This window comes from Anguilla anguilla, chromosome 14 (assembly GCF_013347855.1).
Source record: "Anguilla anguilla isolate fAngAng1 chromosome 14, fAngAng1.pri, whole genome shotgun sequence".
NCBI classification, from domain to species: Eukaryota; Metazoa; Chordata; class Actinopteri; order Anguilliformes; family Anguillidae; genus Anguilla; species Anguilla anguilla.
Window position 1 is genome coordinate 8,243,716 of NC_049214.1, and position 27,616 is coordinate 8,271,331.

Sequence of the window (27,616 nt, forward strand, 5' to 3'; positions counted from 1 at the left end):
AAATATTGCTGGTGTGCAAGGTGCATATTATGTCAAGTATTATAAAAATTATCATGTAGACAGTAATCTTATGAAATGAAGGATTATATAATTACATTCAACCTATTGTAAGGTTTAATCTCTTTTAATTTGAGGATTGAGGGAGGGAAGTAATTATTTTCTAAATACATTTAGAACACAACTTTAAAGGCATAGGAACACATTTGCTTAGTATTGTACCCCATACATCCTGATTGTACTATGACAGTTACAGAAAGAAACTGAGAGCGTACCAACTGCATCTGCATGGGGAAACTGTGTCGACGGAGTTTAAAGCACCATACATGTGAAACCAGTACTATACAGGTGTGGAGTTTTTAATACAGTCCAAGAAACTCAAAAGAGTTAGAACTTCCATTCATTAATGTAAGAGACTCACTTTCTCTGGGAAACAGCTGTGTCAACCCTCTACAGCTATTACTATTAGACCCGTGTGTGTGTGTGCGTGTGTGTGTGTGTGTTTGTGTGTGTGTGTATGTATGTGTGCATGCGTGTCAGGGAATGCCTGTATATGTGAGCATGTCTGCATGTACTAGAGCAGAGGTTTTCAGATTCTATCCTGGGGACCCACTGTGCATGCTGGTTTTCATTCATACCATAATTGCAGCCTCTGAATAGTAATTAGATGCTAATTGTTCTTAATATGACACTTAATGCTAAGTGAAGGAAGATTTACTCTCTCATAGGTTACATTATTTCAGCAATATCTATGTATGCCATGAAAAATAAACATTCCACATTCACAGGCGAAGTAAACAAAACATTGATAGCTTTGCTGAAAAGATGTTCCATCAGGAATTCAGTCCTCAAAAAGCCACATAAACAACTGAATATGCATATACCTCACCCCTTGCAGAACAAGTAATGATGGAGCTTTTCAGCATGGAGTGCTGCTTCAGCAAAGCTATCAACTCAGTAATTATGAAAAGCTACTGGCACAGAGCGTGTTTGGTTTATATTTTAACAGTGAATGACACGAGGCAGAGTTAAGGGCAACTTCATAACGCATTCCTGAAGCTCACATGACATCCACCTCCAATGTGCAATGCTGTTCTCTGTGTATTCATGTTGGGAGATGTCCAGTTTCATCCAGCACTGGCAAACAGTGGGGACATGTACACACTGTCCTGCCCTCTGTGCTGTCCTCATTAGGAGAAAGTTTATTACACTGTGATGAAAACCAACTCTACAGATATAAGAAGAGAGTGCTATTTTCGAATTAATATATCTGCCTCATATTATTAGTCAGAGGAAGTGAGATGTTTCTGTGGAAACTTTGTGAAAAATACATTAATTATATGTGTGTTGTAAGAAACCCCTCAGACACACCAAACAGCACGTCGAGGTCACCAGCAGCAAGAAACCAGTGCCTCTGGAATGGGATTAATTTAATGTTATCTCAGTTATCTGACTTCAAAAATAATGTTTTAACCGCTCATGTGCTAACAGTTATGCATAGACGGAGGACACTGCTGTCCGCCAGTAGTGTGGCATCACACAAATTGCAAACTAGTTTGGTAGATGCAGCCATGTCTTGTGTAGCCAGCAAAGATGTGCAGTGGTAAGAGTCAAAGAGGAATGCCAGGTTAAAATTAATGCAGTTTATTGTTAAGTTTGTCTAGTAATAATGACAGTATACAATGGTGCAAAATGTGAGAGGTGAAATGGCTCTATGCGTAAATGACTTATACGCGCAGGAGACCGTGCTGACGAGTCTCCCCAAAAACACTGCACAACGATAAAAGCAAAACACCAAGTCATCAGATAAGACACAATCGTGACACAATCATCGCTTGGTAAAATCCTTCTTACATTACATTGTTATGAAATGTTTGGTTCCGTTTAAAATTTATACCGCTAGTTCCGCGATAGAGGATGAAAAACGTAATTGCGAAAATAACGTTATTTACCTTAGATAAACATTGGATCGTGTAGCCCCCCCCCCCCCCCCAGTGTTTGTGGCCCTAAACAACCACATAGACCGTTTATGCCACAGGCAGGCCCTGTGTATCAAGATCTTTAGTCAACACCCCACCACTAAAGACATCAACGTGTTCCCCATGACATTGCATTATGGAGAACCTGAAGTTCACATAATGCTGATCCAATCATATGTTTTGCAACTGATCACTGTCCCTTCATCACAATTGCTGACTCCCTGTCAGCACAGTAAACAGCAAACAGTAAAATTTTAAGAGTTTGATAAGAAGCAGACATCTGCAAACTGCCATACAGTGTTCTAAAGCAAAGGTGGTTAAACAAGGGAGAGCAGTGAGGACATGTAAAACTGGTATGTCTACACCATCTCACAGTGTCTTAATGTGGGAAGTATTTGTAAACATACATACCTATTTGCTGACCAGAATAGACACGCCATGTACAAACATCACAATACACTCAACCAGCTTTCAAAATGTATGTATGTTTTGTAGGTAGACCTGCCAAAAATATTAACTGTTTACAATATAGCACAGTAAGCACAATATGAACACAGACATGACATGCAAAGCTATTTCTGGGATAAGGTGGCTTAAGAGGGTAAATAATCCCTCTAAATATGAAAAACACCTAATTAAGAAAAAGTAACTGTTAAAATTCTGAGATTGAAATTCTTCAAGGAACAAAAGCCAGCATACACCGGGGTGCCCCAGGACCCAGTTTGGGATCCACTGTGTTAGCACATCATAGCGCCCACATAGTATGACCCTTATATGCCCGAGCACCCACATACTGTAGCATGACCCTAGCAACACCTTAGCACCCTAATAGTAAGACCCTAGCACACCAAATCACACCCTAGCCCACCCACACAGAGACCCAAGCACAGGCTAACACACCCTAGCAGACCATTGCAACCACATAAAACCCTAGTAACACTGTAGCACAACCCTAGCATCCACAGAGTAAAGACCCTCACCCTAGCACTGCTAAGTATCAACATAGTAAGAACTTAGCACTCCTAAGCACCTACATGGTAAGGCCCATGCTAGGGTCTTACTATGTGGGTGCTAGAGTGTGCGAGGGTCAAAACAAATTGGTCTTGTCTGCTTGAACAGCAGCAGTGGTCACTCATAAATTAGTACATCTAAAGAGACTGTTCTCAGCATATTACTGCCCATTTATCCCACTACCTTTATGTCTCTCTTCATGACTCCAGTCTGCTGTCTGTTCCGATGGGTCTCCTCATTAGTCATCACTCCGTAGGCTGTCCATATGTGACCACTATTATATAGACATTGCTCATAGTCAATAGGAACCACTTGGAAAGGTCTCTCGGCTTCTGTATACTACTACAGGGCCTTTCCTGTAAGCTGCACTCCAACAGTTTGTCCTTCTGCTTGGGACAGTACCTAATCAGTACTGCAGTCCAGAGGACATGTGCACCCAATGACCTGTGCTGTCTCCTCTCTGTGCTTCAGATAGATCTAATGCTCTCCAGCTGAAGGGGTCAGAACCCCTCTGACCAGTCCTTCCTCTTAGGGGATAGATGCTAATAGTGGAGTTAATGAAACTGCATGTCTCATGAACCATGCACGGTAACCTGGTATATTTAGAGTGGTGTAAGATATGATACTGCCTGTCAAAACAAGAAAACGAATTGAATGAAGCTGGCAGTAGATGTAACTGAAATAACAAGTACTACATTATCTTTTGTCCATGGGAAGACTAAAAACATGGTTCAGAAAGGTTTCCACCCAGTGCTGAAAGTCCAAACTGTGGCATTATTTTTTTTTTCAGTTGAAATATGCACAGGGTTCCAGAAACAGTGGTAATCTTATTGAATAAAAAGAAGAGGAGTACATTGTTTCGTTAACAGGGGACTTGTGGTTTCTTATAGTCTTATGATCACACAGACTGTGGAACTCATGACTGACTGGTGGGGTAGGTCGTGCCCATGAGAAAACAAACCACAGTCTAAAAGGAAGTGGATCAATTCTGAGATCTAGGCCTTACCAGGCAAGCACGAGCTCAGATCAGGATGTAAGCTGCTGCGGAAATCTCTGCGTATGCAATCTGAGGATTAATATTAAGAAAAAGGCAGCATAAGCATGGACAAACTGACTGTCCATGTGACTGGCTGAAGGGATCAACAGTCTGAAAAACGTATTAAACTTGTAAGGACATTGAGTGACGAACTGAACAGGGGAAACCTGGACTTTGAGGAAATGACGTGTCCAGGTCGTTGATGATGAGTAAAAACATGTTGACGGCTAGGGTTCGGGTTAGGGTTAGGTACTATATATGTTTGCTTGTGGCTGTGCTTTCTGCAGTGGCAGCTCTGTGATGACAACAGTTGTCGGATGCTGGAACTATTTCTGGATGCCTCAATTCATCAACTGCTCTTCTCCTGATGGAACTTCAAAGCCTGTGAAAAAAACCCTGCCACTGCTGTCCTTTTTCCCCTCCTTTTTTTAATTACAGGAGCGTGCAGCCTCACAAATTTCCATATGGCTGTGCTGCTGTTTGGTTTTCATACATAAAAACAATGATAGCCAAAACAGTGGCATAGGTTCACAGAGCAGATCACCAAAGACAGGTAATGAAAAGACTACCCCAGATGTGGACAAATTTACTGTAATAAATGTACTGAACCATCAGTTAGCCTTGAAATTAATTAACCATGAACTTGAAACTCTTGTGGCTGTTTTACCTCAGGTTCTTTAAAGAAATAATGCAGGCTACCCTTTGAATACACAGGAGGGAAAGATACCTACCATGATTTAAACATTTTTTTTTTTTTTTTTGCAATGTCCTCTATTATGGTGGAAATGGCAGTGAATGCATGGAGAAAGTATCCCTCCTCTCCATGCGTAATCATGGGTGACATTCACGGTTCCTCTGGTAAACACCACTTACACTTCCACTGAGATAATTTTCAAATGGTGAGTTAAGATTACAACTACACTACAAACTTCAGGTACCTTTTAAAATGACATATGTTGGCAACTCCTTCACATGTACTGTAGCTTCTGTAAGCCCCCTCCCCCCCACCCTCAAAAAAAAAAAAAAAAAAAAAACATAACATAAGCAATCCTGTCATTTGATATGGCTTTCACTGAAATTTTCTTCCAGGGCTGTGGAAGGACCATTGGGCAGTATCCAGTGAAATGGTATTGGCGATATTTCATTGCACTTTGCACTTCCAGTCTAAATGTGTGGTTTACCATTCGAGCTACAAGATATATGTATTTTGATATTGTGACTGCCACCCTCAATCCCCCAACACACACACATGCGCGCACACACACTGCGCGCCGATCACACACACACATGCGTACACACACTGCGCGCCGACCACACACGCGCGCGCGCACACACACACACACACACATAACAGCAACAACATATGACACCACTCATTTTCAAGCATCTTATTGCTGCATTTCAATGAACCCATATGGTGTGGATGGTATATCATGTACCACTTCTGCAATACGCAATTGTATACTACAAGGGAAAAAAACATTCATTATAGCCTACTTCCAGTAGTGATGCATACATTTCAAAATTAGCATTTATACCTCGTACAAATGTTTGGTGTCTGCTCCTTTAGGAATAGCTCCATACTCCACTCTATTATATATATATATATATATATATATATATATATATATATATATATATATATATATATTCCTAGTTTTCTGCATTTCTGGCGCAAAATGAAAATGAACCGATCACCGCAGCAGCTGTAAACTGTTCTCTGGTTGATAACAGTGCAATTCAGCCACAGAGTCAGCCATGCTCGGAAAACAGTCGATGTAGGTGGGACTTACCACCTCTCTGGGAAGGTTCTCGTGACGTACTGAAGGAGCCAGCGCCCCTCAACTACCAGTGACACGCGCTACACACACTCACAAGCTCTTCAGACGTCAGGGAAGATGGCGGTTGTTTAGGTTAGTCAGCCTGTGCTTCGGTATCGAGCAGCTGAATGAACTAGACGCTCGAGAATAACAGTGGGTTCCATACTTTAATTTTTCTAACCAGCACTAGCCACCAAACGTTATATTTTTCTAGGAAAAATAATGGGATATGTGTTGTTTTCATCTTACGAAGTTGTCCTATTGATTACTGCCACATTGCAATCGTTTTGCCGCTTTTGAAGCAACCAAAGGGGGCGGGTTTTGATCGTTAGCTTGCTAGCTTCAAAGGTGGCTAGCTGGCTACTTTTTCTTTTGGCGTTGCCAGTCAGGTGCATTTTAATGCAGTCAACATTTATTCAGTATCTTGTTATTGCTAGCTGATTACTGATTACATTTTCCCGTTGGCGAACTGTCAGTATGAATTTTAGAAGCTAGCTACCTTGCGAATAACAACCGCATTCCCCGTCTGTTATTTTTCTTTTTTTATTTTCTTTTTTTTTCGTTTTTGGCGAGGGTGGTTATCTAACAAATGTCGGATAATCAGAGCTGGAATTCTTCAGGATCCGAGGAGGATTTGGAAACTGAGTCCGGACAGCCTGTTGTTGAGCTCGGTGGAGTCCTCAGTAAGGTAACTTAACGTTAACGTGAAATCATGGGTGGGGGAGGCACTCCTTTTGCCTTTAGGATACGGCTCCGTTTGAGCTCGTTGATATGCGAGACTGCCAGGCATGTTATGCTGTCACTGTCAGTTTAACTATTACTACTGGCTATGTAACTAAGCTAAATGCTGACATGCCGAGCTAGCTCGTTGATCCGCATACATTACGCAGCTAGTTAGCTAAAGCCCGTCAGATAAGTACCGCTAACTTAGTTTCGTGATTCCAAATATTAGTGTTTTAGTCTATAAGTTAGACCTAGTTATCGATAGCCACCGTTTAATATCGCTGGCTAGGTTGGTCAATTCGAATGCGTTAAATATATGGTTAACGGTAATGTTAGCTAAGGCAATATACTACTAGCTCTAGCACACGAAGTTGCTTGTATTTCAGGGTTGTCACGTGTAGTAACATATGAACAAGCTAACGTTGTGCTAGTGAAAGTCTCAACAACGCCCAGACATCCAAATTCGCAAGTACAGCGACCTATAACTAGCTAGATGGGCAGTGTTAGCTAACTAGTTAGCCAACAATTAGCAGACGTTAGGGATATAATCTATCAACGCTACATCGTTATTTGCAGTAAAAGATAATATTTTCGGGTAAATTAGCCTATTGCCTGGTCATCTCATTTCTCGCCTAATCACATTAGCGTTCTTCAGGTCAGCTTTCGAGCTAACGTTAGCCAGCTAGAAACTTCTGTGTGATTCATTCCTAATACTAGGCTCGTAGCAAGCGAGCTGCGCAATAATCAGCAGCTTCTGTCTAACGTTAGTTTGCTAGATAAAGCCATCTTGATATTTTCTCCGTCATCATAGCCACGCGCAAGGTGTGCGCAAGGTATAGCCACAACGACAGATGGATATCACCAATGTCCCAACACCATCACTAATTTCATTGTGTTTTCTATGTGTCAATTTGTCAAAATTAGAATCGCATACAGACGCATTGGAATAGCTGTAGCTAGTTTAGTTACGTTTTTAATTCATTTTGACTCTGCACAGAACTGTAACGCTTAATATTTTATAATCGCTGGCTACCTAAATTAATCCATCCCACCACGTTCTGACTTGAGGCAATGTCAACCATGGGCACATCGAATATGATTGTACTAATTCTGGGGATCTTTCTCTAGAAAAATAAAATAAACGTAGACTCGCCAAGACAGACCGTCTTCATTGTTTTGTTTGTGCTTATACTGCAGTGGACCAATTACATCCATGGATGGCAGGACCGCTGGGTCGTGTTGAAGAACAACACTTTAAGCTACTATAAATCCCAGGATGAAAGAGAATACGGCTGCAGGGGATCCCTATGTCTCAGCAAGGCTGTTATCACGGTAAGGGCGTGCGTAGAGCATAGGCATGTCACACTTTTTATGATAAATGTTTTGTCAAACTTAAATATCTGCGCCATTTTGTTGCCCGCTTTATTGGTTACTGTGCATTTCGTAGTTGTGCTATTTATTTGTTTACAACTGGTTATTAGTCATTTAACTTACAAAAACGTCTATGTCCAGATTGTGATGGGATAGCTTGTGCTTACTTTAAGCATACACTATTTATCTTCTAAAATGAACTGGCCTCAAGTTCTCCTCTTCTGCATTTAGCCAAGTTGCGTTCTTTTCATGCTCCACTTTGTTCGCCTTCCCTGAACAAATTCCTTCCTGATAACCTTACCTGATTCACACCCCATTGATTAAAAGCTGAGCCACGTGGGTCAACTGAGGTTTCTAAAGGTAACACTATAACAGATGTTCCACATGGAATCTGTATCTGCTGAAAGTGATTAAACTGTGAGTGTTAACTTGTCAAATGACTTGAGGTATTTTCAGCACGGACTTTGGCAGTTTAGTGTCACTGGTCAAAGTGGGCATAGAGGGGAAAGCTAAGGTTACACTCACTGACAAACCTGTGAAGGTACATTTCTGAGGTTCAGGGTCAATTTTCTTGTGTTTTTTAAAATATTTTTGAAAGTGTATAAAGTTGAAAGTGCTTTCTGACTTGCTTCAAAACATTGAAATAAAATACATTTTATACATGCTATAGGTCAGGCTTTAGATTTGTTTCTCTGTTAAGAACAGTCCATATGAAAACATATTTGCATGAGCATGACCTGTTCAGTTATTTCCTTGCCACATTCCTGAAAAGAAATAAATGCCTTATTGTTCCTTGATTATGTGAGATTGTATCAGCTCAAGTCTACATTTACCCAGCTCCTGGTTTTGTACACATTAACCTCTTGTGCAGATTTCAGGCACCATGGGTACACAGTAGTGAGAGAGCCAAAGTAAGCTCTAATAGTGTACCAATTGCTTTGACATAGTTGCATGTCTAAGATTATGTAATTTAACAAAATAAATCCTGTAGCTTGGTGCTTCTTAAACCAGCAATTTGCCCAAGTTGTTAATAGTGGGGAATGATAATTGGCCTCATAGCTGCATTTTCACACTTTTTGATCTTTTAAATGTTCACACATCTGCAAATTTGTGTGGTCACTTTACTGTGCTCATCAATGGCTGAATTGTTAGTGTCTGTACAATTCTTAGGGTTTCAAGTAACCCACATAGAGCATGCAACCACTCCTGTAAGTATATTCTATGCATTTTGAAGTTTCTGTTGCTTTTGTTTGAAAATGTATGAACTTAAAACGGCATTCCATGTTCATGATACAATCAGTCTGAACAGTCTATATGAAAATTAAGGTTGGGTTTTCTGAAATTAAATCTGCACTGCAGAGTGGAACCATTTGTTTGCACAGTGCAAGCTGCACAGCCACATTCAGAACAGGGAAAAAAAAGAAACAATAATGTATGTTCTTATGCCCTTGGACACAACATGATTAAAATACCTCAGAATCTGATTAAACCACAAACTGTTTGTCTCAGTTCCCGTAAAAAAGGCACCAGGAATGGCCTGCAGCCTGGAAGCAAACAACAACAATGTTGTCAGTCATTATTGTGCTGAAGGGCTGCATTGAATTGGTTCAGAATGCAACTTAAGACACTCAGTGGATGAGCAGGCATCTGCTAATAGCATAAGTAATCACCACTGAGCTGAAATGAAGGATTCATTTGTCTATTTTGTCCATTGGGATGTTTTAGGACACAAACTGTAGGAAGTAGCTAAACGTGCTTGAGAAGGTAGGCTAAAGTGAAATTCAGAGGCCCACAGCATGCAGTTTACAGAGGGGTGAAATTGGGCCTGAAATTTTAATCTTGTCCTGTTAGCGTCTTAAGCCGATGTTTCTTTCATAATCCTGTGAAAGTAAATACCCTCAAAGCTGGGGACAGATTTTTGAAAGTCACAAGAATTTATGTAGGTTTAGCCAAGTTATAGCCTAGTTGTCGTCTCCTTACCAGCTCAGACATGTAGGCTTTTCTGGTTTTGGAATATTTCTGTGCACTGAATGTCCTTCATTTATTAACGTATTGGAATACCATTTCTGAATACAAGTAATGCTCATGAAAGTAGAGTTGCTTGAAAGTCATTTTAGATTTACGGTAAATATATGACCCATTGTACACAGAGTCCAAAATTAATTTTTGGCTCACCTGCCAAAAATCTTACGGTAAACGTAAAATTTATCAGGCAGAATTTTTTCATTAGTATGCTATTTCATGTTTAGATTAAATTTTAAAGAGACTATTATAAAGGGAGAAGATCAGATTTGCAGCGTTGCCTTTAAACTTTCTTGCCCTTTGAGCAATTAACATTCTGTTAACTATTTTTGGTGCAAAAGAATTTAAGGCTTTTGGAGCTTCAAAACAAACAATGTGTCTTAAACACATGCACACACACGGCCTGTGTCAGGAAAATCATCTGACGGGAACTAATCTGCATTACGCAAAATTAATGTGTTTCTGCAGAGAAATCACCCTCTTCTGTGCCCACACACCTCATCCTTAGACAAGTCTGTGGTAGCATCTCTGTTCTCAAGACCCTACTTTGAAACATCTCAGCGTTTCCCCTACATTGATTAATCTGTGGCAGAATATCAGCACGGCCACCATGAAATAAATAGACGGGCAATAATGGGGTTTATTTAGGAGAGGCATTTTTGGAGATGTCATTACAGATGAGCAACCACAGAAATCCACTACTTCGACTTGTCAGCAAAAGGGAACTTTTTTCTTAAACTTTTTGATCATCATTTGAGATAATCTCCCCCTCCCAATCTCCACCTTTCTACTTTGCAACCACAATCTCTCTCAATCTGATATGCTATTGTAATGGCATATTTTGCAAAACTGTCATCTTCAGTTTTTTCTTTTTCATTTTCTTTATTTTTTTCTTTTTGGAGGCCTACCTCCTTCCATGTGTCGCCACATGTGCAAGACCAGACACAAAAAAATAAAGCAAGTTCTTCACATAACAAGAGAGACTGCACTATAGTAAAGAGAGAAACAGCACTGCCATGAAGTGTGTTATAACTGCAAGTGGGTACAGTGGCCAGTGAGGGCCATATCATCATCATTCCTGTGTTGTCTAGTGTTTTAAGCAAAACATTAAGGTACGGGTTCAGAAAAAGTTACCGGCCAGCTTGGCAGGTGACCCCAATTAATTTTTATCTGCCGAAGACCATTTTTACCTTCGTTTGGCACTTGGTGGGTGTCAATTTCAGACCCTGCTTGTATGTATGGAATTGATAGCAGGACATGCTAGTTTTCCTTTCTGACTGAGTGGTTAGCTGCACTATTTCAGCAGTCTGTATGCCTCTTGCATGTGGTATGCATGTCTAAGAGGAGTGTTTCATGGCTTTCTGCTGTAATGTTAGTTCTAATGCCACCTGGCAATTATGAGCCTTGAGCATCAATCAGTTGAGAAATTTCAAAGTTTATGAACTATCTACTTATCTTTACAAATGTACTGAATAATTGCTGTGAAAAATGGTAGCTATACGTTACATGGCAAGGTTGATATTGAAATTTCTTTTAACATCAGTTGTCTTCAAACAGTGGTGATTTTTTTTCATGCATTCACAGGCCACACATTGCGGAACTAGGCTAAGTATTTAGATTCAGTGGTTCAGTCTTCCTCCGAATGAGAGGTCTGCATTGGACTTCTATCTGAAAGGAGCAACTTTTCAGAGTCTTGCAGCGATCGATGGAATTTGATGAAGGGGGATTTTTTTTTAAGCCACCGAGTCTCTGGCAAAACCATTGGATTTGCAAGTTTATCTTCTCTAAGAAAATTTATCTGATTATTTAATATGTTAGATATCACCATTTGACACTTGTGATTCACAGCAGTTTTTATATTTATTTGAATTGGCCTCCTCAAATTGCAAACATGCAGCTGGTTTCATTTGGTCAGAACCTCAGTTTACTCTACAGAATCACTCATGAGCTGTGTTTGGGGTGAAAAGCACACCATTTCCTATCCAGCTTTCCTGCACTTAACCAATTTTTTTTTGTATTAACTTGAGAACATTGTTAAAATGTCATTTCACTTTGACGTTTTCTACTGGAATGCACTGCATTCCCCAGTCAGTGATACTTGATGTAACATTTGCAGTAATTTTTAAAATGGGGAAACTGACAATATTCAGGAAATGCTTGTCATCCTGACAGCGTAAGTTGATATTGAAGAACCAGAAGAAATTAGTCTATGCTGAAAGTGTGACCAGTAGTGACAGTCAGGTCTGAACAGGCCCGGGTCTGTCTTTCCTGTGGGAGTCTTATAGGAAGCCACTGATGAGACGCTTTACACAGAACACAGTCCGCATAGTATACGACCAAAGACCTATCGATTAAAACCCTCGAATCCCCGTTATGTTTTATCTGCCTTGCTTATTGGAAAAATAATAATCTGGCGCAGTGGGTGTGGTTAGAAATATTACAGTCAGCTTCAGTTCTAAAGCCTTGTAAACTACAGAAGTATTCCTAATAGGTATGTTTAGTTAAGGATCAGTGTTGTCATGGTTGTTAATTATGCTTTGTACACTTAGGGGTTTCCCTGTAGATGTAGATTAGCTACATTTCTGAACTATCTGTCCATATTGAATTACTGCCCTTATTGAGCTATTGAAATAAGTAGCACTCAATGCACTCTATCGCTGTCTGATGGTAAGCTTAATTAAGGCTTCACTGAAACTCACAAGTGGTAATGATAATCATATAGCCTACCTTTGATTTCTAGCTATAATGGTTGATTATTTTTACTACTCCACTTAATGTGGATGTGATTTAATGCGACATGTTTAACATTCAAGTATCGTAAGAATTGGGTATGACATGTGGACGTATGATCAGTTTCCTGAACAGTTGTGCAAGTATAGCCTAATTCTTGAAGAAGCTCAAAGTTGTCTTTGGGTCAGTCTGCTTCTGTGAATATTCACTACAGAGCTCTGTAATTCTTTCTTTACGGGGTTTTCAACTTTGTTGTTTAAATTAATTTGCTTATATATTTCAGTTTGGTGATTAAAAAAAAAAATGTTATTCACTGATGCATGTGGCGGCCTGTTTATCATTAGCTGCAACTTCCTGCAACACATTTCTTGTGTGTTGTGGGCCTGTAGAAGCTTGACCTTTGCAGGGGGACTTGGAGATGGGTTAGGCAAACATTGCATGTGTGAATGAAGGCTCTTGGCAGGCTGCACAAGTCACATAGGGGTCAGTAGTCAAACGTAGTGTTCCGGATAGCCCATCTGTGGAAAATAGTAATAAGCTCCATGCTCAAAAGGCTTTGTTGTATTTTGTGAGATTGCATTCTGTTTGTGTACAGATTTTTATGTTTGGTTTTTTTTTTTGTCGAATCTAAAAAAAAAAAAAATAAAAAAAAATGTCAGCAATTCATAAATTTAGAGGGTTTCTTTTGCAGAACGAGCATTTCGATTCGACACAAGGGCATTGAAAAATGCCAGTGCACATTATCACTGCTGCTGATTGCTGTTCCTCAGGGGTCGGGCAGCTCCACAGAAGCATTTGTTTATTGACGTTGTGAATATTTGATAAAGGCAAGGCTGTTTGAAGTGTTACTGTCGATGGGGGTCAGCCGCATTCAAAGGCCAATTATGCTCTGTAGCCCCTTTTCTGTTTTTGTTTTCATCCTGTTTTTTGAAAAGTAGGCTAACGCTTGGGATTTTGTATTACTAATGCACTGTAGATACTCTATGACTAAGGGCCCTATGACTAAGGGTCCTTGTAGCTGTGTGGAGCACAAGAATAGAATGCAGGCCTAATGTCATCAGGTTTCAAAATGTAATCAGTGCCTTGAAATTTAAACTCGTTGATGTATACAGTCAAGAAGTTTAATTTTGTGCCCAATCTTAATTTCACACTCAGCACAGCATATTTTGATTCAGTGTAAGAATATTGCTATAATGTGTTTTCAGCAAAAAATTAAGTGGCCTGTAAGGTAATAAAAAAAAAAGGTAGTGGTAAATGGATTCCTACAAGAAAATAGCACACGCTCAGATATTTCATTTTCCAACCTGTCAAAGTGTTTTTAATGCTTGTAGCCTTTTCCATAAACAGCCGCGCTGCTGTGCCCATTTAACATTGCTGTTTGTGCTTGGTATTTTAGCATTTTATCCCTAGGGATGAGTTGGCTGCGTGCCTTCACTGACTCCTCGTGCTCCCCAAGGCCTGGTACGTTGCTACTGTACACGGGACCAGTGGAAATGCTGCCGTCACTGTGTGAGGCCTCCAGTTTAAGTTTGAGTGATTTTTTTGCCATCAGATTCAGTTCCAGCCTTCGGTTATATATATATACACACTCACCGGCCACTTCATTAGGTGACATGAGTGGCACCCGGTGTGGTCTTCTGCTACTGTAGCCCATCTGCTTCAGGGTTTGATGTGGTGTGCGTTCAGAGATGCTCTTCTGCATACCTCGGTTGTAACGAGTGGTTATTTGAGTTACTGTTGCCTTTCTATCAGCTTGAACCAGTCTGGCCATTCTCCTCTGACCTCTCAAGTCAAACAAGTCATTTTCGCCCAGAGAACTGCCGCTCGCTGCATATTTTCTCTTTTTCGGACCATTCTCTGTAAACCCTAGAGATGGTTGTGTGTGAAAATCCCAGTAGATCAGCAGTTTCTGAAATACTCAAACCAGCCCGTCTGGCACCAACAACCATGCCGCGTTCAAAGTCTCTTAAATAACCTTTCTTCCCCATTCTGACGCTTGGTTTGAACTTCAGCAGATCGTCTTGACCATGTCTACATGCCTAAATGCATTGAGTTGCTGCCACGTGATTGGCTGATTAGATATTTGCGTTAACGGGTGCAGTTTGCAGTTGAACGGGCGTACCTAATGAAGTGTCCGGTGAGTGTATATATACAGTATAATACATAAATACCTTGGCTGTAGATAAGTGATTGAGATATAAGGGTAAAATTGTGAAGACCACAGATATCAAAATCTGGTCATGAAACCTGAAAACGTCTTGTTCATTTAATTACGTTTATTTGGTATGGTGGAGTAGCAAAGTTTTTTTTTTTTTTTTTTTTTTTTCTAGAAAGTATTCTTTGAAATCCAGAGCTGATTATTTATTGTGATTTATATAGGCTGTTCACTGCTCGGTGAGAATTGGATATGATATTAAAAGTAGCTCTCTATATTTTTAATGAAAAATAGAAACTGACATGGTTGGCGGTTGTTTGTGGATATTTGGAGGACAACAGTGTTATTAAAGATGTATCTGTACCATGCAGAAAGCATAAGTTCTTGTACGTTTTTATTAATTTATTTATGTGCTTGTTTAATGTCAACATACAACTCTTGATGTTTTCTTTTGATGTGGTACTGTGAGCAGTGGGCTTCATTTGGAAAATCCTGGCTCCATATCTAGTCTAATTCTGTTCCCAGAATGCTTGGACACTTACACATCGCAAGCTGAGAGGAAGGGAAGGAAAGAGGTCAGGTACGAGATACGTGACGTGTAGAGCGGGGCATGTGCTTTTCCGTACATCCTCACTACTTCCTGTGGGCAGTGTCAGAGAGAGGAAGTGCACCAGGGAATCTGGTTAGTCATTAATGACACGGGTTCTCTTCTTAGTTCCTCTTCCACAACGCCCACGTGCGCAAACGGCAGCCGAAAGCAAGCCGGTCACCGAGTAACCTTATCCAGGATCACCTCGTTCCGTCTGAGGAGACATAATGAAATATGTTCCCTTTCACTGATTACAGGCAGATCAGATTGTTTCAGGCACTGTGATATTATGTTTCAGAACAACCCTGCAACATTATTACACACACTTCGAATTTCTAATTTTGACACGCAACAGTAATGCCCTGTTTCACACCACACCCAAAAATCGGGGAACTCGCCACAGACACGGCTGCTTCTGTAAAATGGTAAAATGCATGCGCGTGTAAATATGGTGAAATAGAAGCTGATTGGACTTTTGTCTCATATTCACCTTTTGGTCTCAAATCCAAATGCCTTAACTATACAGCAAAAATAACAAATGTCACTCTGCTGTTCCCATACTTTTTGAGGGCCCTGTAGTACACTGATTGGACAAAGGATCAGGTTTAGGATGGTATTTTCTGTAATAAGCTTGAAGACGTCTAGCAGCATGGCTTCACTACTGCTGGCAGTGAATCTCTTTGCAGCAAGTGAAGTGTGGCTGAAGTGTGACCAGAACTTGTTAATTTCCCTTCGGTCGTGACGGTGAAAGTGAAATAAATGCTCTTCGCTGCCTTCCGGAGTGTTTATTTGTTGTTCTCTGCAAGTGCGGAGTGAGTGTTCAGGCCCTGTGTCAGCCTAGCACGTTTTGCACTCTTTGAGAAGCGGCGAGTCAAGAACGGTTTGGTAGTTATTCTCCCAAGAATGGCCAGTGCTGATTTGGGAGTTGACGTGTCGATTTGCTTCTCCGTTTTGGATGTTGTGCGACTGAGTTGCCTTGTTTGAAACGGAACGGGGTCAGGAGTCGCGCGTCGCCGCGTGGATTGCGATTCGACACGTACACCCAGGGCGGGGGGGGGCCCTTCAAAAGCCCACTGGGAGGGAGCGCCGTCTTGGGAAAGACATGAAAGCGCGTTGCTCTTTCAAGTCATGCCTCTCCAAATATTATACAAAGCGTCACAAGCCCAAAACACAAGACGAGAGCTGGCAAACTCTTCCCGATGACTTCACTAATACAATGGAGCTTTTGTCACGGCGGTTTTGAGCATTCAGGCTCCGTGTTTCTGGAGCCTTATTGGGGCTTCAGAGACGCTGTTTTATCTGGCCCACACATCTCTTCGCCGCGCTTCCCTCTGTCCATAGCGCAGCTTTAACCAGGGCTGCTCAACCCTGGTCCTGGAGATCTGCCGTCCTGTAGGTTTCACTCCAGCCCTGACAAAGCACCTCTCATATAACACCCGGAGATCTTGTTGAGCTGTGTGTATAGCTGCTTGGCACACCTCGTTAATAAAATGAGGTGTGCCGAATTGTGCTTCAGTGGAAATCTACAGGACGGGAGACCTTCAGGAACAGGGTTGGGCAGGCCTGGCTTTAACTTTGGGGTTTCAGCGGTTAAAACAAGCCCATTTGTCTCGGCCTTGTGCTGTGATTATTGGTGATGCAATGTCCTGATATGCTGACCCAGCATACATGCACTAGAGGCGATGCATTCTCTACGCTGCGATGCTGTAAATCACATGAAAATGACACGCTCAAAAGTAACATAGTCGTAGTCATATGAATCTTAATTTATTATTGTTTTTTTAATTGATCATTTATCAGTCAAACTCACCAGTGAATAGGCCTATATACAGAGCGTTGGTACCTGTCTAAGCACATTCTACCTGCTTAATAAAGTAAGCGAGATTAGATCATTTTTCTACAAATCATATTTGTTGCAGATGTTTGTGCTCATCCACTTCTTCTTCCCTGAAGTATGCAGTTTGCATTTGTGCTGACATTTATATCTGCTTGGTGTCAGCACTGAATTTCCGTATTGTGCATCCTTAGATTTCTTCCTGGTCTATTTCTGGGCATTATACACCTTAAATGACTAATATTTGTTAGGATTAATGCATTAATTACGTTTTAGTAGTCGTTGCAATGGCTGTATTTGTTCATATCACAGTTGGTGTATGTTTATTAAAGTATTTTTTTGTTTAGAAGTGTGAGTAATCAGTTCGGCTTAATTGAGACTGCTGCCTAATGCAGGGGCAGATACTAGCAAAAATGTTATAAAATGACCATTAATGGTAGCCTACATTTACGCTAGCACATTCACACATGCCGCAGCATGTTTCTCTGCCCAAGGACTGAGGTGGACAACTGCCTAGATCTATCAAAGCCAGAGCAGTATTCAGCCTGTGGGGTATCACTCCCGATAAATGATATCACTGCGATTAAGAGTCAAGCCCCCGCGTCGGCACAGACCAACAGCGCATCGGGCTGAAGGTGTGTCGCACGGTGTCAGACGCGTCGTAGCCGCTTGGTCCTCTTCACTGTAACCTGAGGCAGTTTAGGCCTTCGCCCCCCGTTTTAAATCCGGACCAGCTCTGCTCTCTCAATCAGTCTCTCTGGCGGCCATTTCTTTTAATGGTCCGAGCTGCGTCCAGCCCCTACAGGGGAGAACGCTGCTTATTTAATCTCTGTTCCCAGTACCTCAGTGACCCCGCTTGACTCCCTCGTGGCCACAGTTAGTTTTTCCACGGGGTGGAATGTTCTAGAGATGGGACAACAGAGTTGATCCTCGCCCAATATAACCCCAGCGCCGAAAAAATTCAAAACAGACCGATTCTTAGGAAACGAAAGCGGTCTTGCCCCCAGAGCACTCGTTCCATATTCACGTTCACATTTTTATTTTTTAAAAAAAGAACCATGCATAAATCTGACTCCAGTAAAAAAATAAAAATCACGGATTCTGAATTTTATCTTCGCTGTTCTTGCAGTAATGTCTTGTGTCTTGTATTTCACATTTCATGGTTCAGAATGATGAATACTTGCACAAAAAGCATGCGATCGGAGCATTTGCTGCAGCTCGCTGTTGGTCTCAAAGGGGCCTCCTTGTGTTTGTTTGCTCAGCATAACCAAGATCCCATCATGTCACACAGCCTCGCAGCTAAACCGCCGGTCCACTGCACATTCCCACAAGCGCTCTTTCTACAGAGACCGTCGATTCTTCCTGAGCGAAGGGAGAGAGGGGCTTGTTTCACAACATGTCTGTCCACCTAAATGTCTCTGTTTATGTAAGATAAGACCTGTGGGTTTGTTGGGCAGACAGGTGTTGTCACGTTTGCCCTGAAGTTCGTTAGCGTCTTTCCCCGGTTCGTTTAAAAGCACGCTACGTTAGCGTAGCGTTAGCGGTCTCCTGATCGGCCGCGCACAAAAGCGCCATTGTGTCCGCGGAGCTGCAGCAGCCGCTGTCAAACATTTTCTTTCCCCGGCAGGAATGCAAACGTGATCCTCTGTTTATGATTTAGGAAAAGGAATGCTCCCCGGGGGGTGGGGGGGCGGGGAGCCAGGCAGGAAGCTCGACCCTGGAGGGGATGTTGGGGCAGGGGAGGGGGAGGTCTGTGGAACTCTCAGGCTCAGGTACAGACCAGCAGATAAGGCTCAGGAAGTTCTGCTGGTCTGCGCTGCATCCTTCAGCCGTCGGATTGCGGTGTTATCTCTGCTTTATCCTGCTGTCGGATTGGGCGGGGGGTCGGATGGAAGTGTGACCGCCACCAAAAACCTCGGGCTGGGAGATGCAGCCCTCAAACATATGCCTCGCAATATACATGCCTCTATTTAAGGGCTAGCAGTGTTGTACAGGTAACTTTAAATGGGATGTACGTATACTGATGAACTCTTTGCCCAAATGACAGGTAACCCGTGGGGACTAGTAGCAGCTGCTGCTAAATGCACTCTCCTTTAATTAAACGCTCTGTGGATCTGCTGAGAAAATTGGTTTTAATCAAAGTGTTCAAATTGTTCAACCTCCCACGGCCACAATGAACCTTTTGTTTCCGTGTTATCTTTGCGCGAAAGGGATTGCTTGCCGGCCCTGGAACGTGTCACCTGGTCCTGAAGAATGCCGGCTGAGTTGTTAATACCGCAGGGTTTTACCCCGGATATAATTACCGGCCTAGACTGCATGCAGGGGGGCTCTGAAGCACAGAACAAACGCAGCAGTCATCGAAAGTGTCTCGCATTAGACCCGCACTACGTGTTTAACCTCATGGTGCAAAGCTACATGGAATGGAGTTAATGTGATCACGTGTGTGTGTGTGTGTGTGTGTGTGTGTGTGCGCGTATGCATGTTTTCTTTAACAGGATACTGGGACCCGTAAAGCCTTTGGGCTAGATTTGTCTTTAGGTGTGCTCGGAAACTGCAAAGGGTGGCAGGAAGCAGAACTTCAGGAAATGATGAGGAGTACTGCCATTTGTTTGGTTAAGATCTCCCTGTTTTTGTCTCCGTAGTCAGACTGACATTAATGTAGTTTTAATGTATCGCTGCCGAAAAGCTGTTCGAAAGCACGCACGCCCATTTCTAATTATTTGCTTCCCATAGTACTGCTTTCAAGTTGCGGAAGCTCAGCGTTGACTGTGAGCAGTTCTTTGTGAAATTGTCAAATATGGCCCTACAGGAAGCCTGGTAGGCCACGATGATGACACTCATTTGTGGCTATAACCATTTAAAAATATGGACATTGCTCACAGCAAAGGTCTCCTGTGTGATGACTGTGACACTGTGGGTTTTGTTGTTGCTATCGGTGCGCTACATGCTAACGGTGTCAGAACCTGTAAGCATTGCTGCGGTGTGAAACAGGCAGCCTTGCGTGGAATGTAAACATTAGGGGCGGGGTTTACCCGGCAGGGGCGGGGCCTCCCCAGCGCTGCGGTCAGGGGAGACCCTCGTCCCCCCGGGCCCCGTTCAGAGGAGCCGCCGGGGCCCCCCCCCGCTGTGTTTGACGCATTCCTCAGCCTGGGCTTCAAACCGGTGCCTGGCCCCCGAGCCGCCGCACGCGCCAGCGCCATTCCGCACATTCCTCCTGAGGCGGGATTAGCCCCGCCCGCTGCGCCGCGCCCGCCGCCTGCGGACGGGAGCGGCGGTCACGAGCGCGGCCCTGACGGCCTCCAGGAGTGCTGCGAAACACAAGCTGAACAAAGGCCACTCCCTCCCTCAGAGTTCAGAGGGCTGCCGGTCCGGTCTCATTAGCATTAGCGCTGGTGTCATTTGCATGGCTCTGCTTTGCTGCAGTGTGACAGGGCGAGCCGGCGCTGGCTCTTCTGTGCTCAGACTCCTGAGTGTTAAGGTGCGTCCACGTGCTCAGTCTGCGCGCCCCTGGCCCCAGAGCACTGGCTAACAGGCGTCTCTCTCTCTCTCTCTCCCTCCCTCCCTCTCTCCTCAGCCCCACGAGTTTGACGAGTGCCGGCTGGACATCAGCGTGAACGACAGCGTGTGGTACCTGCGGGCCCAGGACCCCGAGCACCGGCACCAGTGGATCGACTCCATCGAGCTGCACAGGGTGAGGCGCCGCACCGCGCCGCGTGCGGACGCTCCCCCCGACGGGGGCTCCGGACGGACCAGCGGGATCGCGGGATTGCGTGACCGTTAAAACGCACTTACCGTAACGTTCACTGACACAAGGAGCGTCTGAATGAAGTCCGTGGTGAATGTGAGCTTTTCTCGTGCCCATGTCGTGGCTCGTCGGCTCCAGGTTCGACGCTGGGGCCGCGGCCCTCACGGATGGCGCTTTTGTGACGGCTCCTTCGCTGTGGTTGGTGCTCGGTGTGTCCAAACGGTTTTGCGGTTGCGTGTGTTTTAGGCTGTGGTTTGACGCGTCGCGCTTGCCAAGTCACGGTAAGACTCCGATGGATACGCGTGTTTCAGAAGAGTGGCTGGGGCTTTCCGGCGGTTGAACTAGACGTGCGGAAGCGGAAAGTGCAGTGGAGTTGTGTGTCACCTCGCCCCTCAGGTGAATCACAGTTGTGAAAGGCATTACCGAGTTTGCAGTGAGGAAAGCGGTGCATGTGGATGTCATTAGCTGCAGTTAAACTGGTCTGCAGGAAGCATGCCCGTGGAGGACTCTCTTGGGTGCAGACAGGAAAAGGGGTTTTGGAGCGGTGTCGGCGGTGTGCGGGTGTCCTCTTTTCTGTTTAATACCGCACTCTCTTGCTTCAGTTTTATTTTGGCGTGCGTGCAGAGCTGTGCCAGCTCCCCCGTTCTGCTGCTATGCATGAAGGAAGGTTCCGGATCTCTCTGAAACCAGCAGGTCTGACTCCATGACCCCCGGTACACACACAGGGATTTAGGTTCTTCTGATAACATCAGATCTGAGTACAGCTGAACAACCTGCCAGCTCAGTCGCTTTAGGGGCTTTAGATTAAGAATAAAGGAGAGGAAACTGTGGATGCTGGGTGCTCTAAAGATGGCAGCACTCTCAGCTACAGCAGTGAATGCCTGTTTAAAAACAGTTCTCTTCCCTTACTGTAATGAAAGTGAATGGCGATCGCTGTGCTAATGGGCAGTCCCCTCAGTGTATGGCCGGTGTGTGAGACTGCACAGGTTCTAAGAGTGTATTAATGTGACTGGGGGGGAGGGGCTGGCGGGGGGCCATACCGTGTAAAGCGCTGTGTCTCAGTGCGGTAAGGCACTGCGCTGTGAAGCGTGAACGTGCGGGTGGGGAACTGCGCTTTGGGTGAGGCGTTAAACCCGATCTCCACACCGTGACAAGTGTGGGGAGTGACAGCGCCGTGTCTGTCCCTCCCGCTCGTTATGTTCATTAACCCTTAACGTCCCAGTGCCGATGTAACGATCACTACTGGTAACTGAAAGTTCTAGAACACCCAACTTCTAATTTTGACGAAACTTTCCAAAAAAAAAAAACAACCTGCTCTTCGAAGGGTTGCCCCGGGCAGATGAAGCAGTGGGCAGGCTGCAGCTGTCGGTCTCTCTCTCTGCAGTGGAACAGCGGGTTTGCTCCTGACCTCCGTTGCGTTTCTTCGCGCGTTTCACCGCTCCAGCGCGGAGCCGCGGGGGCAAGCAGCACGCGGTTCTGAATCAACGCCAGGCTGAAAGCCGCCTGCAGTCAGCGGAGCATTTACTCACTTATTTCAGTCCCTTCTGAGGCTGTAAGCGAGGTGGAGGTGAAAGCCTATTAAAACGCGGCGGTTTCTTGCGTGGCGGTATCCTGAATTTGATGTGAGCCGGCTGCATTCCTCTGTGCTCACCTGTGCCAGGGGCGGGGCTGTGCTCGGTGGGCGGGGCAGAGCTGACTGGCGGAACAGTGCTGACAGGGGGAGGGCTCAGTGCTGACTGGCGGGTCAGTGCTGACGGGCGGCTCTGTCTCTCCGTCCCAGTTTGCGTAGAGCAGGATGAGAGCGCGAGGCTGTGACCCCGTTTCGGAGGAGCCGCTGGCTTTGATCCTCAGCCCGGCGGCCGTCCCGCGCGGCCCGTGGCCCCGTCCCGCCGCCGGCCCTCGCCCCGCTGCTCGCTCGCTCGCCCCGTTAGGCCCGAAGCGGAGCGGCTGACACACGCTCTATTTTTAGAGCAGGCCCGGCCCGTTTGCTTAAGCTCCCCAGAGCCGCCCCAGGCCTACTTAACTCATCCCCTCCCCCGTCTGGCGGACGTGCGTTGGGCATGTCCCAGAAACACTCCGCACACACCTCTCCTGCGTGCGTGCGTGCGTGCCTGCGTGCGTCTGGGAGCGTTCCTGCAGTGCGTTATGGGTGCGGGCGTGGAGCTTGTTTCCTTAATTCCCACACTCGCGGTATTGTAGCGCTCACAATGTAGCGCGGGAGGCCTTGAGGGGCCGATAAGGGGGCGTGAGCGGCGCCCATTGTTTGCGGCGGCCGAGCGGAGCGGGGAACGCGGGCGGCGCCCCAGCGCTGTAAATATGTCAGCTCTGACCTCGCACTTTCCGTAGCCAGCGCACTTCCCTCCGCTCCGGACCGAACAGTGCCGTCCGTCACTGTGTGAGCCTTAGGACTGGAGCCTGCAGTACCGTCCGTCACTGTGTGAGCCTCAGGACTGGAGCCTGCAGTACCGTCCGTCACTGTGTGAGCCTCGGGCCTGGAGCCTGCAGTACCGTCCGTCACTGTGTGAGCCTTAGGACTGGAGCCTGCAGTACCGTCCATCAGTGTGTGAGCCTTAGGACTGGAGCCTGCAGTACCGTCCATCAGTGTGTGAGCCTTAGGACTGGAGCCTGCAGTACCGTCCATCAGTGTGTGAGCCTCGGGCCTGGAGTCTGCAGTACTGCATTAGCGTCTCTCATCCAGTTCTGCTCTCTCCATAAACGCACGTTCTGAAGTGGCCATTATCGCTGGATGAACACAGACGGACAGAGAGACGAAGGGAGAGACAGCGAGCTCGGCGCCAGGAGCTGGGCCCTGTGGGCCCTACAGTGGGGGGGCCGAGTGGGGCCTGGTACGAGCCTGTGTGGAGGTGAGCCTGTGTGGAGGTGCTGCCGCTGCTGCTGCTCACTTGCAGTGTCAGGCTCTACCGTCCACAGCCTGCCAAAAGCTGCCAGACCTCAGCTCGCTTCTGCTCTTTCCCACCTCGACAAACACTGGAGAACTTTAGAAAATATGACAGAAAAGGTGTGTAGGGTTAGGGTTAGGGTTTTGTACGTGAGTGGAAGGTGTGGACTTTTCCGCAGTTTTTTGCTACATGCTGAAGTGTGCGTAGGGTATTCCTTAAAGAGCCCGCCCATGCTGTCATCTGAGCGTGCTGTGTAGCAGGAGGGGGAGGAGGAGGAGGAGGAGGAGGAGGAGGAGGAGGATGTTTACTCTGGCACTCCTCTGTCCTGCCCTGGTGTCCCTGCTCCAGCGTGGCTCATGTGCATTCCTCACATTACCGCCCCTGTGTGGGGTGGGGTGGGGTGGGGTGGGGCGTACGTGTGGTGACTCAGGCGCGTGAAGGCCATAGCTGTCATGTGCTTTTTTTGTGGCGGGGGGGGGGGAAGTGCAGCGCTGCAGGGGCGCTGGGAAATCCCTTTCCCTGCAAGAGAAGCTGGAAATGCTGAGTCACAGACCCCCCCCCCCACCCCACCAGGCAGGCGGTGTGTCCTTCCGCCTGCCTGACTCACCGCTCCCTCCCTCCCCTCCCCCCCCGTCGGGCCGGCCCGCAGTTATCTTGCCGAGGGCGCGTCCCGCGGCCGGCGTGGCCGTCCCAGCTCATGCGTCACCGGGGGTAACTGCCGAGCGTTAGCGCTCGCTGCGCTTATTCCACATTACAGCCGCGCCGATGAGAACAGAGCTCTGCTCCAACAGCTGCCACAAATCCCCCTCTCCTCCCCCAGAGCCGCCCTCCTCCCACAAATCCCCCTCTCCTCCCCAAAATCCCCCTCTCCTCCCCCAAATCCCCCTCTCCTCCCCCAGAGCCCCCTCTCCTACCCCAAATTCTCCTCTACTCCCCCAAATCCCCCTCTCCTCCCCCAGAGCCCCCTCTCCTACCCCAAATTCTCCTCTACTCCCCCAAATCCCCCTCTCCTCCCCCAGAGCCCCCTCTCCTACCCCAAATTCTCCTCTACTCCCCCAAATCCCCCTCTCCTCCCCCAAACCCCCTCTCCTCTCCAAAATCCCCCTCTCCTCCCCCAAATCCCCCTCTCCTCCCCCAGAGCCCCCTCTCCTCTCCAAAATCCCCCTCTCCCCCCCCAAATCCCCCTCTCCTCCCACAAAATCCCCCTCTCTTCCCCCAAATCCCCCTCTCCTCCCCCAAATCCCCCTCCTCCCCCAAACCCACTCTCCTCCCCGAAATCCCCCTCTCCTACCCCAAATCCCCCTCTCCTCCCCAAAATCCCCCTCTCCTCCCCCAAATCCCCATCTCCTACCCCAGATCCCCCTCTCTTCCCCCAAACCCCCTCTCCTCCCCAAAATTCCCTCTCCTCCCCAAAATCCCCCTCTCCTCCCCAAAATCCCCATCTCCTCCCACAAAATCCCCCTCTCCTCCCCCAAATCCCCCTGTCCTTCCCCAGAACTGCTGTCCTCCCCCGGAGTCCTCTCTCCTCCCCCAAATCCCCGTCTCCTCCCCCTGCCCCTGAAGGCCTGTGAGCATTGCTCCTGCGGCTCGTGTAGCCTGATGAAGGCTGCTCTGATGCCGTTGAGCATAACTGGAGCAGACTGGAGCAGACCCACAGAACGCGCTCCGGGGTCTGTCTCCTCCTGACGGCGCGGGGGAGATGTGGGACGGCAGACAGCGCTGCAGGAACGCCCGCCCGCCCGCCCAGCTGTCGCCCTCCCGTCCGTAACGAGCGGGGGGGCGGAGCAAAGCCCCGTCCCGAGCCCCCGGACCTGGCTCCACGCCCCCGGATTCACTGCTTTCAGCATTTTGCGTTCGCGCTTAACGCTGAGATGCCGCGCCGTCGGCCTTTCCGACTGAACTTCCCCTCATCAAAGGCAGAGCGTGCGCAGCGCTTCCTGGGGAAGGTGCCGCGGTAATGGGCCACACAATGCCTGGGACGGAAGGCCTCTCTTTCATAGCGATGGCGCAAAGCAGCTGCTGTCGTGGACATGCAGATTTTCTGAATTCATTTAGACAGCGAGCGTCGATGCGCAATTAAAATGACCTCGTGTCCTGTTACCCTCACTAGTACTGCTGCTGCTCGTTTTCTGTGGTTTGATCTTTATTCCATCCGGTCTGTTTTGTGATGGGCCCCTAATTGTGATGCAGATCCGGTGTTGTTGATCCCGTGTTTGGTAGCGTGCTTTTTAAATGAGCGAATTATGCTGCTGGTTTGCACCTGGACACGCTGCGTTTGCTTGTGTTTTGCTCTTGTTGTTGTCCATTTTCTATTTCCGTCCAGCTATATCGGTATAAGGGGTATTGATCAATCGATTGGTTCGTGCAGTCGCCAGGGAGACGCCAATCCCCTGATCACTGCTGATGCCAGTGTGTCTAAATGTGCAGAATCATTGCGTCTCCGTCCACGTGCGATGCCGTCAGCCGTCTGCGGAAAATGTAAGTGCAGACGCATGAAAACGCATTCAGAGGCAGTGACTGTGTTACGCAGCTGGTGTATTGATCAGACCGCTCTGGAAGACAAATGATTTGTGCTTCAGTAAAAACATTAGCAGAAAAAAAAAGGCTGTGGCCTGTTACACAGTATGTAGGCCTGGCTGAGTTTGTGTATTGCAGGCCTGTGAATCTCCCCAGCTGACTGGGCGGGTCAGCACCAGTGTTCAGCAGCACTGTCTGTGGAACGCTGCTTTATCTGGTGAACCGCACAGCACTTTGTATACACACACCTCTTGCGAAGAATGACTGTTATTGGCCAACAGGAGGCTTGGCTGTACTCAACAAGGCGAAGGTGCTGGCGTATTACTTGCAGAGCCACCTTGAGTTTCTGCTGGAGTTGAGGTAAAGAATGTATATCTGGTGCCACCTAGGGGCTGGATGCTAACATGCAGTTATGTGCTACATTTAATGCATTGTGCTTCTTCTTAAAAAGCCAATACTCAGTTAGTTTTGATCATCTGAATTTCTCTAGGGCCATTTTGGTGAGATGTGGATTTAAAATGGCTAAAGAAACAAAGTTGTGAGATAAATATATTTCCTGCCGTTGAGTGGCAGAGGTGAGTAATCGAAACGGTGTGACACGAGTGAAAATGTAAATGAAGCGGTTCATTCTCCGAGCGTTATGTTACCAGCTGCCTGTCAGCCTGCCTGAAGTGTTGCATTGTTACGGAAGGCGTAAGTGGTTATTTTCTTGCTGGTTCTTTTAGGATAAGCGCTGCAGTCTTCGGCTTGCTATGCTGCTCTGATTTCAGTCTGGGTGAAACCGCCTTGCTGAACAGAGGGGAGCCGGTGTGGGGGAAGAATGGCCACTCACATACTCAAACTTTTTGGCTGGACAGCAACAGCGGGACCAGCCCTACAAACACGAATGTCTGTGACTGAGTAATGAAGTCACACCATTGGTCGGCCGTATCACGTGTGTTAGGTCCAGCCATATAGCCTACTAGGTTTTAACCTGGTCTTGTTTTATATGAGAGGGGTCCTCTTTGTTTCATTCAGTTCATGCAATATTTCTCAAACCGGGAAACTGTCAATAAAGGCCTGATGTTGGGGCACTACCCAAATAATGTGGGGGTAGGTCATGTGACTAGACTTAGAAGCCTCGCTACCAGGCCAAACTCGCTGCGGAGGCTGCAGTTCAGGGATGCAAATAGGGGTTACTCAAGCGC

At 46.2% G+C, this 27,616-nt stretch overlaps 1 protein-coding gene across 2 annotated transcripts in view; it reads left to right on the top strand.

Moving 5' to 3' along the window:
- Positions 1-5,882: 5,882 nt before the first annotated feature.
- Positions 5,883-27,616, top strand: part of LOC118212699 (ceramide transfer protein) — a 40,706-nt gene continuing 18,972 nt past the window's right edge. For both annotated transcript variants that reach the window (XM_035390879.1, XM_035390880.1), the window contains exons 1-3: positions 5,883-6,531; positions 7,764-7,898; positions 20,842-20,958. In XM_035390879.1, the coding sequence (XP_035246770.1) occupies positions 6,433-6,531; positions 7,764-7,898; positions 20,842-20,958 (351 nt within the window). In that variant the 5' untranslated portion in view covers positions 5,883-6,432. The remainder of the gene's footprint in view (positions 6,532-7,763; positions 7,899-20,841; positions 20,959-27,616) is intronic.